Raw genomic sequence first — 10,978 nt, forward strand, 5'->3', positions numbered from 1 at the left:
TATATATATATATATATATATATATATATATATGTCGCGGATGTGACCCTCTTTTTGTCCTTCACCTATTAACCCCTCCCCCCACAATGCTCCGGCGCCAACGCCGGTACCGGTCATCATCTCCAACACTGGTTACTAGACCCATCACCCACTTCTTTGTCTCTGATGAACCCCCCCTTCCCCATTGTCTGCACCACCCCATCCTCCCAAACCCCTTTCTTCATCGGGGAAACCAGCCTTTATAGTTTAGCTAGGATTTGAGGTTAGGCTAGGTAGCTTCCTTTCTTTATAGCAATTTAATGAATTACTTCTAATGGTTCACATCAAACTAGTACGAAGCCGAACAGGGGTTTTGGCAGGGCTTTTGTAATTCTTTGTCTGAAAAGGTATTGCAGTAATCTTGAATAGGGATCCTACAACGATAGATAGAATCCCCATGCCCTCTGTGTGGCGACATGGGGGCGAAAAAAGGATAGCACTTGCTAATAAGGTCCTATCGATTAGTATGACTCGAAGTGGAGATCGGTACGCCCTGGTTCAGTGAGTTTAGGGGAATCCGCCGTTAATTAATAATTGTTTAATAGGATAAAGACAAAAAAATAGATAAAAAGACCAAAATGCCCTCAAATTTAACAGGGTTAACAAAATTTTATTGATTTCATTAAAAGGGAAGGACTCAATGCGAAATGCATACCAGGGGCACCATCCTTGTATTTATTTTGATTTCTTTCTAAACGCAGAGACCAAATCTGTAATTTACTCGTACATACATTAAATGGTAATTGGATTGTATCCGTCGGTTTTACCGGATTTTAGACTGTCATTCAAACATGCAGACCGTTCCAATTTAGATATTAAAATTTTGGATCTGATCATCTGAAACTATGATAATAATTAAATTGGTCGGTCGGTTCATATCGAAGTACGTGATTATACTTGGAGAGCAAGTAAGTGTACTTACAATGGGGTTATCAATCATGCTGGATAATTGAACGGCAACGGTGAGACAGAGGCCGAATCCAGTAGATCGCGATGTACAAACCCATAATTACGCAACACCTGATTATCAGCAAAATTCAACACCTTCTGCATAGCGTCCCAACAACTCTGCCCAGAATACATCTGGTTATGCTGCCCGCTACACGGTTGACAGCCCGTAAAATGAGTAATAAACGGCCGCCGCCAACTAAACTTCCCGAAACCAGCGTCTTTTAAGTACTCCTCCCACAGCGCAGAATAGCCATCGCTTACCTTTTCCCCATGCCGTCTCCTTAACCTGCGCACCTCTCTCTCAACGCCGTTATATTTCGCCGTTATGTTCTCCAATGTCTCCACTATTTCCAACCAATACCCCTCGAAGTAATACTCACCTTCCACGTATATTTTATTCCCCCATTTTTCTTTTTCTTTTAATAATAAATAAACCAGACCTGTTTGATCGTCGGATTCGGGGAAAAACTTGTCTTTGCARGTTTCCCTCAAGATTTYGCCCCATTTTTCGTAATTCGGAGTCTGAGGACCCATACCCGACCAAACATCCATGAAATCAAGAGCCCATTGACTGTTTCGGATCAAGAAAACGCCGGCGTTTAAGCTCGTCCAGCTTTTCTTCTCGTAGATCAGCTTGGGCCAGCCGTGAACGACGAAATTGTGATCTTTATAACGTTTTAACGGTAACTTGAAGTCCATGTCGGTGAAGGCGGCGTCTGAGTCGACCCACCATATCCACTCGGCTTCCGGGTGGGCCAACATTGCGGCCCGAACCGACGGGATTTTGGCCCAGTAGGTGTGCATTTTTGGGTGGAGTAAAACGTTGTTGTACAAGATGTCGTACCCGTGTCTCCGGCAGTAGTCTACTTTGTTCTTGAAAAACCTCAATAACAAATGATCGCCGATCGGGTTACTACACGGGCCGGATTGTGACCCGGAGATGACGAGGATTCTTTCATCGGAACCCGGTTCGAATGAAGGGTGTTGTTTCAGCCATTCTCGTCTCTTTTCATCCCAATTTTTGATGGGTTTGTCGAGGGTGTAACCGATAGTCGGGTCATCGTAAAAGGTCGGATCGGGTGGGTCGTATTGGAGGTTAAAGCCACTGGAGCTACCGGCGCAACCGGCGTTATCGATGACAGAGGATTTGGGATCGGGAATTCGTGTTTCGAAATTAGGAGTTGGCTGAGGTTGAGGATTTGAGAAAGTAGAAAAAGTCCAGACGAGTAACAGAGCGGCCACGGCGCCGGAGAAGAAGATGAAAGCATCGGAAGCGATCGACAACGACGACCGCCGTCCTCCTCCGTTGTTCCTCGCCATGGGAGCTGAAAATTGGGACTGGTAAATCTCCGGCGACTTCATTTCCTAATCAGAAATCCGAACGGTAGTTTGACACCCTACTTTTAACTCAATTCCGGAAAAAACAATTGATATCTTCAAGAATCTCCGGCAACTTATCAACAAGTTTGAGAAAAATTGTGAGGAGAAAAAGGGTTTTGTTCCGTCGGTGCAGAGAGGCGACGGCAGAGTTTATGGTGGTGGTGTAAAGTTTGTGAAGGTGGCTTTAATGGCGTTGGAGTGGAGGGTCCACTGTTTTAACCATGATCGGGTTACTAGTATCGACACGTACATTTTGGTCATGTGGCTTGCTTGCCCCCTTTGTTACTATAATTTATTTACACTTTTTTATAACAGTAAAATGCAAAAATTGTTCTCGAGGTTTACATAAACTCTGGTTTTCGTCCTTTATCTTTTTGCAATTATACTAAACGTCATCAAAGTTTCGTCCTTACGATTGTTAGAAGGCATCGTTAAGTACCCTCATATGTTAGTCATGTAACGGGTATTTCAATTATTTTATATGGGTTTTTTTTTTATTAATATGTAATGTACAAGTGTGTAAAGTAAAATGTACACGTCAGTGTAGTATTTTTTTTACTAACCACTGCATCACTCTACGTGATATCCCTACCATCTTCATCCCTCCACGCAACACCAACAAGTCCTGCCATTCTCGTCTTCGAGACATCCCCCTTCTACCATTTCCTTCAAGATTTGTCCCCGTCTCTTTCCTCATCACCTTTCCTTACAAAGCATGCAACTCCCACGGCCCCCATCTCCGACAACCCACATCTAGACTTACACCTAAGCATATAACCAGTAAAACCAACAACAAGGCGACTGTATTTCACATCCAAATAGAATTTGAATGCTTTTATCAGGTCAAGAATTTAAGCACAAACATGAAATCCAACAAAGTTTATCCACTAAAAAGTGAAAATCGTAGTCTTTAACATTTACAATCATCTAAACCAACACCCAGTAAAAGTGTAAGAAGAATGAGAAGATGCATTGTGTGGTGATATTGGTGGCGGATGTGAAGGACGAATGTGAGGGGACACCGGAGAAGAAGTGTTCACCGAGGACAAAGATGTTGAGGATTTGGAAGGTCTTGGATCAGTGACGGGCCACAGATAAACACAATTATATAAGATGGCGTGGTTTTGTTTTCCTTTTATTTTAAACTTCTAATATTTGTTCATATATTTTAAAAACCTGTACAGTAGTTAACGACCCTAACAACCACATTCCGATTTTGCAACAAAATGAAAACATTGATGATGTTTTCTCGTAATTTTAAGTGATGGAAAAAAAACTAAAGTTTTGGTAAACCTTAGGGACCATATCTGCAATTTACTCTTTTTTTAATTTATAACCTTTTCCCCTTGCTCATGTTTTTCTTGTTTGAGGAAATATACGAATACTTAAAGTAATATTATGACTTTTCCATATATAATATTTGTTTTAACATATAATTTAATTAAAGTATTAAGATATTATGAAATATTTAAAATGTTTTTAATACAAACAAAATATAAAAACACAAATAAACTTAGGTGCCGTTTACCCAAATGTTTATCCGGTAAACACTTACCAATAGGAGTTAACACTATAATTTATTTTGATGCATAAGATTTTAGTACATCAAAACATATCGAATGCAACAATTTGTTGGGTAAGCGCTTACCTGGGTAAGAGTCGTCATCCTCACCTACCGGGTAAGACTCTTCATCATTCTCATCGCTCTTACCCGGTAAGATTTTTGGCCATTTTCATGTTCATCCAATGAGAAAAATTATGACACCAAGTAAGTGTTTAGTAAACGGCCCCTTAGTGAAGTTTACTAATTTTATTTATTAATTACTATAAGAGTTCTCGCATAATGATTTTGATATTTCATTTTATAATTTATCTTAGTCGATGTTATATTATGATCTCATGTGATTTTGAAAAAGCGGTGATGTTTTTATTTTTGAATAATATATAAATTTGAGTATATCATAAAATTTTGACAAAAATATATCGATATTAGTATCAAATTAACTATTTAAAATTTCTCATTTTTTGCGTAATTTTTTAATTCAATTTTTTTATTATAATTTAATTCATATTCAATAACGAAGTAATTTATATTTGCTTTGATAATATAATTTTTTTATAAAGATAATAATTAATTATTTTGTTAGAATTCGATAATTATCCTAATTATATTTTAGATTTTTTATATTTTAAAATGAGATGTTTATCATATATTTGATTATGTTTATCCGTAGTTAATTACACAAATTCAAACATGAAGCTTTAATAAGTTGTACATAATGCATAATTTACTTGTAATCTTGAATTTTAAGTAATATGCATCAATATACAGTACTTTATGCATAAAAAATGATTTTTAAGAGTTTTTATCAAATGCTTTATAATATAGTATAGATAAATATTTAAAAATTTTCATTTTTTTGTGTAATTTTTGAATCTAATTTTTTTATTATAATTTAATTCAAGTTCAATAACGAAGTAATTTATATTTGGTTTGATAATATAATTTTTTTATAAAAATAATAACTAATTATTTTGTTAGAAATCGATAACTATTCCAATTATATTTTAGATTTTTTATATTTTAAAATGAGATGTTTATCCTCTATTTTATTATGTTTATCCATAGTTAGTTACACAAATTCAAACATATAGCTTTAATAAGTTGTATGTAATGCATAATTTATTTATAATCTTGAATTTTAAGTAATATGCATCAATATACAGTACTTTATACATAAAATAATTTTTAAGAGTTTTTGTTAAATGATTTATTTGTTAAATGATTTATTATATAGTATAGATTAAATAACTACAAAAAATTATTTTGATCAAAACAAGAAAATATATATAGATATGAAGTTAAGGAAAAAAATGGTAAATTCGTTATATTTTATATTGAAACATTTTATGTCATAAATGGCTTTGTTTGTCTATTTAAAAGAACTGAACCATTTTCTGGATATAATTGTGGTTTATTACCATATTAAAAATATGGTTGATATTAACGTGTCTGTGAGGTAATGAACATATTTAAGAAGATAATTTTGTTTTAACAAGTTCTCTAAAATATATTATTTAAAATTAGAAGGGAACTTAAACAATGCAACGTTAATATTATAATATGAATTTATGTGGTTTTGAACAAACAATAATGTTTTTTTAATATGAATTTGAAGATTTTATAAAAAGTCATAAAAAAATATAAAAGTTTTCATTTTTTGTGTGTAATTTTTTAATTCAATTTTTTAATTATAATTTAATTTAGGTTTAATGACGAAGTAATTTGTTTTTGGTTTAATAATATATTTTTAATAAAGATAATAATTAAGTAGTCTGTTTACCTCAATAATTATCCTAATTATGTTTTAAATATATTTAAATTGATAATTTTATCTTGTATTTGATTATATTTATCTATGGCTAGTTACACGAATTCAAATATGAAACTTAATAAGTTGTATTTATGCATAATTTACTTGTAATCTTGAATTTTAAGTAATATACATTAATATGCAGTACTTCATGTATAAAAGATGGTTTTTAAGAATTTTTGTCAAATATTTTATAATAGAGTATAAATAAAGAAACAAAAAAAAAGTAAAAAATTTAAAAATATTCAAAAATCTAATGAGGAGAGAGAAACATACGGTTAATTTTTGTTAACATGATTAATGTTGAAATCTTAAAGTAAAAAAGTCGTTGGAGTTAAATGCAATCTTTTTGGAGATTTTTAGTTTTGATTCTCTAATTTATAAAAAAAAATCTGTTAGAAATGTTTTAAATGTATTAATCAATACTATATTATAAAGTATTTGACAAAAACTCTTAAAAATCATTTTTTTATGCACGAAGTATTGTTTATTGATGCATATTACTTAAAATTTAAGATTACAAGTAAATTATGCATAAGTACAACTTATTAAAGCTCTATATTTGAATTCGTGTAACTAACTGCAGATAAATATAATCAAATATTGAATAAACATTTCATTTTAAATATAAAAAATTTAAAATATAATTAGGATAATCATTGAGTTATAACAAAATACTTAGTTATTATCTTTATAAAAAAATTATATTATTAAATTTAAATTAAATTTCTTTGTTACTAAACCTAAATTAAATTATAATTAAAAAAACTGAATTAAGGAAATTACACCAAACCACAAGAACTTTTAAAAAAATTAATTTGATACTGATATCGATATATATATATATATATTTCAAAATTTATGATATTTTCAAATTTATATTTTATTCAAATATAAAAACATTATCGTTTTCTCAAAATCACATAAAAACGTATTATATCGACATATAAAAGAAATAAAACGAAACATTGAAATCAAGATGTGTCTTGATACATTATACGAGTACCCTTCGAATAATTGATAATTTATTTAGCAATATAGACGGGTTATCTAAACTAAATTTTTAAGCATTATTTATTTATTAAAAAAAACATTAGTTATAATTACTTTAGGTTAATAACTTTGATTTAGATTCATATGTCTGTTCTTTATAAACATTTGTGCAACAAGCAAATACTTCCGTTACATTTTTATTTTTCAAAGACAACAACATTTATTAATGGTTGTTTGTCAGTTGTTGAACGATTTGGTGTAGAACGATCAAGTGGTCAGAATGATTAAGAATCTCTCATGATATAGTGCAAAATGAAATATCATTGTTTGATAATTACAACGAAATTAGAGCGCTGAATGGTTAAGAGTGTTTCAAGATACATAATCATTCAGATGGTTTTAGAACCATTAAGAAAAATATTTTTTTTTGTCAAACAAAATTCATTTTTTAACGATTCAACGTCTACCTCTTCATAGAACTATTAAGAAATGAACAAATAAAGAAAAACCCAATAAAATTACAACAAAAAGGGAAGTCCATTATAAGATATAGATCACCAAACCAAAGAAAACATACATTTAACAAAAAAAAAACATTTAGGTCTCGTTTGGTTTGAAAGAATGAAATGGATTTGGGGGGATTTGCATTTCAAATCCATTCCAATTCCATGTTTGGTTTGTTGGATTGTCCGGATTTGAAATCCTAGAATTTAATTGAAATCCTTCAAACATAGGATTTTGAAATTCTTAGAGAATGCTTGGGATTTTACGGGATTTCATAGAATTGTATGCAATAAGGTTTTAAAATTGTTAAAAAAAAACATTTGTTTTGTAATAATTGATTAATAAAAATGTAATTCAATTATTTTTATAATTATTTCTATAAATTATTCATAACAATGAAATCCAATTCCATTTTAAATCCTACAAACCAAACACACCAATGATTTCAAATTCATTTCAATCCAAATCCCTCCAAATCCAAATCCTTTCATGAAATCCAAATCCCTCAAAAACAATCCTGCAAACTAAACGGACCCTTATGAATATTTGAATGGAAGATTTTGTCAAATTCAAAGTTTTATATTATTTTGAATAATGCTAACTATTTTATTAAATACAATTAAAAGAATCATATATATTTTTTAATTAACCTGGATATCCAACTCGTTATGCGAGCCGACTAATCCCAGGACGACCACCTGCTTTGCAGATAGCCCGGAGTCACCGTATTTGAATCTCCATAACCATAAGGGGATTTTTATTCCTCCTTAGATGACATTTCTTAATGTCATAATAAATGCTCTAAAGACAAAACTTGTGACAAAGCATTTACTTGCACTTTCAAGATTATTCATGATCTTATATGTAATGCTTAATTTGGTAAAGTACATTTATTGTTTTATTATCTTGTAGTTTTAACATTTATTACTTTTGGTGAACATTATTTATTGCATAATTTATTGTAACAACTAGTTTGGGAGGAGAATAAAGACAAAAGTTTCTAGAATGGTGAATGGTTACATTTTTTTTATTAATCTGGATATCCAACCCGCTATGCGAGCAGACTAATCTCAGGCCGACTACCTGCTTTGTAGATAGTCCGGAGTCACTGCATTTGAACCTCCGTGGCCACAAGGGGATCTTTATTCCTTATTGGATTTGAACCTGAGACCTTCTGATACTTTTAACATTTGGAGCCAAGCTCAAACCAATCAGGCACCACCCATTGTGGTTAAATGGTTACATTTTCATCTTCGAGGGTTTGGATTTTGATTCAAAGAAAAAGGAGTTAAACGATTATTGAGTAGTTAATTTGGAATCAGTTGATGTCAAATTGGGAAAATTAAACTTGGGTTATTCGATTTCTATTAGTGTGTTGAATTATCAGTTGAAGAGTCGTTGATCAGTGAGTGGGTGCAAACCATATAACTGTTGTCTTGAGATTTTTGAGGCTTTAAAGAAAGAGGAAACATAATATGAAAGAACTAATGTTGTCTGAAGGATTATTTGATGATTGTGTGGCCGTTTAGGTGATAGATACACTAAAACGTTTATCCTAAAATCCGGAAGCATGGAGTAAAAAGGTGTTTATGAGCGTTGAATTCAAGTTGGCGGGCTGTAAGAACCTGATAAGTGTCACTGAATAACACTATATGAGAAGAGAATGGGAAGTCAATTTCAACAAGGGTTATGGAGTTGAAGAGTGAAATCGCTAGACCAAGCAGGTTATTGAAGTTTTTACTGTGTATGACTTCTGTTACATTGGCCGAATAAGTCAAAGAAGCCTTGTAGTGCATTTTTGAGATGTAAAGAGGTCTATAGACTCCAACAAGGAGACTTTGTTTTACGGTTGTTGTTGAAATGCCTAGAGGAGTTCAATCAACAACAATAATCACTGAAAAACTGCAACAATGAAAACCCATATTCGATATAATTAAATTTAGGTTTGTGATGCAAAGGAGAAGGTCGGTATCGATTGGTGGTGGGGTAGTTTTAATAAGTCGGTGCCTCAGAACTTGCCTCTTTATTTCATGCCGATCTCCAATTATTGTGTTATGAAAATATTATACATAGATCTCTACACACACACACACACACACACACACACACACACACATATATATATATATATATATATATATGTTGTCTACAAGAACATGGAAATCAGTATCAAATTTATTATCGTAAATTACAGTGAAAATAATGTATATACACCTAATACTTTTTTTTAGAATTATAACAGACGTTGAAACGTATTTTTTTCCCTTCTGATTTAGAGTTTAATTTGGAGGCCAGTGCTAAAATATAAATATTTGAAAACCATTAAACTCATAATGCATGTTTTCATTTTTAAAGTGCTAAAATACTGCTACAACTATTTACATTTTTTTAATGGAAAACAATTATGACAGTTTTGCAATATGTTCAGTTTAAGTAATGAATAATTTTTTAAGCGAGACAGTCTTAAAACGTTAATAAACATGATGTTCATAGTTAAACTAATCACATATATTATTTTCGTATCGTGTCGTCTTCTGAAAATGTAAATCATCATGGGTTCAGGTGGTGGATATCTGATCATGTAAACTTAAAAAAAATCAGATTTATTAATTCTATAATAATATAAATACACATATCATAATCTATAAAATATTTTATTTATTAATACATTTGAAATCATATATTTTATCAGAGATTAAGTTCTGTAACTCGTACATGATTGAAGATTGAAAGAAAATGAGTGATGAGGGTTTGTCATGATGACAAGTTCAATGATATGATTCAATAAGCTTTATAAAGATAATTACTTTGTTGACCCAAGTTGTGTATTTCAATGATCGTTATGCTAATGAAATCAGTTTTTTAAACTCTGTGTTTTTTTTCTGGTTGATTGATAAACTACTGTCTTTTTATTGATGAGTTATGATAAAATAAAGTAATGATGTGTCAGGAATTGATTGATACGGTTCAAAACAGGAGAGAAGAAGAGATATCTCATCAACTATAACATTAATTACTTTAAATTAACGATTTAAATTGAATCTTACAGATATCATAAATTATTGAGTTCTCAAATGATTAAACTGTCAGTACATTATTTTATATAAAACTTGTACCACCCATTAAATTTGGCATAAAGCCATTTGCAGATGTTTAGTGCTTGCTTCTTTTGTTTCCCTTTTCTTGTGGGGTTTCTTTGGCAAGAAGATTGGAATGACCAACATATGTCTTACGTGGTCTAATTCCAAATTATTTTTTTATTTTTTATTCTAATTTTCAATGTTAAAAAGGTTATAATAATGATATAAAAAGTATAATAATTATACAAATACAAAAAAATAATACCAAAATTTTAATAAATAAATAATAATTAAAATATTGACAAAGGCAAGTTTCATGCTTGTTTACATGGGTGAATTTTCTAGGATATATTTATTGTGAATTTTGTCCTTATAGTATTCAATTTATTTAGGTTTTGGTCCCTTTAACTAACACCTCCGTCAACTCCGTTAAATCAAGGACCATTTTTACTATTTTTCCAATTTTTTTGTTTTCTTCCGGTAAAAAAGTAAAAATAATATTTGTATACACACACATAAATATAACGATGTTAAAAGAAGTAAAATAATATATTATTGTATGTTTTTATTTGTTTAAATTTTAAATTTTATTAGTGCGATTTAATTTTATTGTTTTATTGTAATGGATTTTATTGTAATTATAAATTTTAATTTAGG

At 30.9% G+C, this 10,978-nt stretch overlaps 1 protein-coding gene across 2 annotated transcripts in view; it reads right to left on the bottom strand.

The window, feature by feature from the left end:
• The window catches only part of LOC112515705 (galactomannan galactosyltransferase 1-like), a 4,525-nt gene extending 1,824 nt beyond the window's left edge, over positions 1 to 2,701 (bottom strand). For both annotated transcript variants that reach the window (XM_025122611.1, XM_025122610.1), the window contains exon 1: positions 962 to 2,701. In XM_025122611.1, coding sequence (XP_024978379.1) covers positions 976 to 2,352 — 1,377 coding nt within the window. In that variant the 5' untranslated portion in view covers positions 2,353 to 2,701 and the 3' untranslated portion in view covers positions 962 to 975. The remainder of the gene's footprint in view (positions 1 to 961) is intronic.
• Between the last annotated feature and the right edge of the window lie 8,277 nt (positions 2,702 to 10,978).

This window comes from Cynara cardunculus (assembly GCF_001531365.2).
Source record: "Cynara cardunculus var. scolymus isolate 2C chromosome LG 7, CcrdV1, whole genome shotgun sequence".
In the NCBI taxonomy this organism is placed as follows: Eukaryota; Viridiplantae; Streptophyta; class Magnoliopsida; order Asterales; family Asteraceae; genus Cynara; species Cynara cardunculus.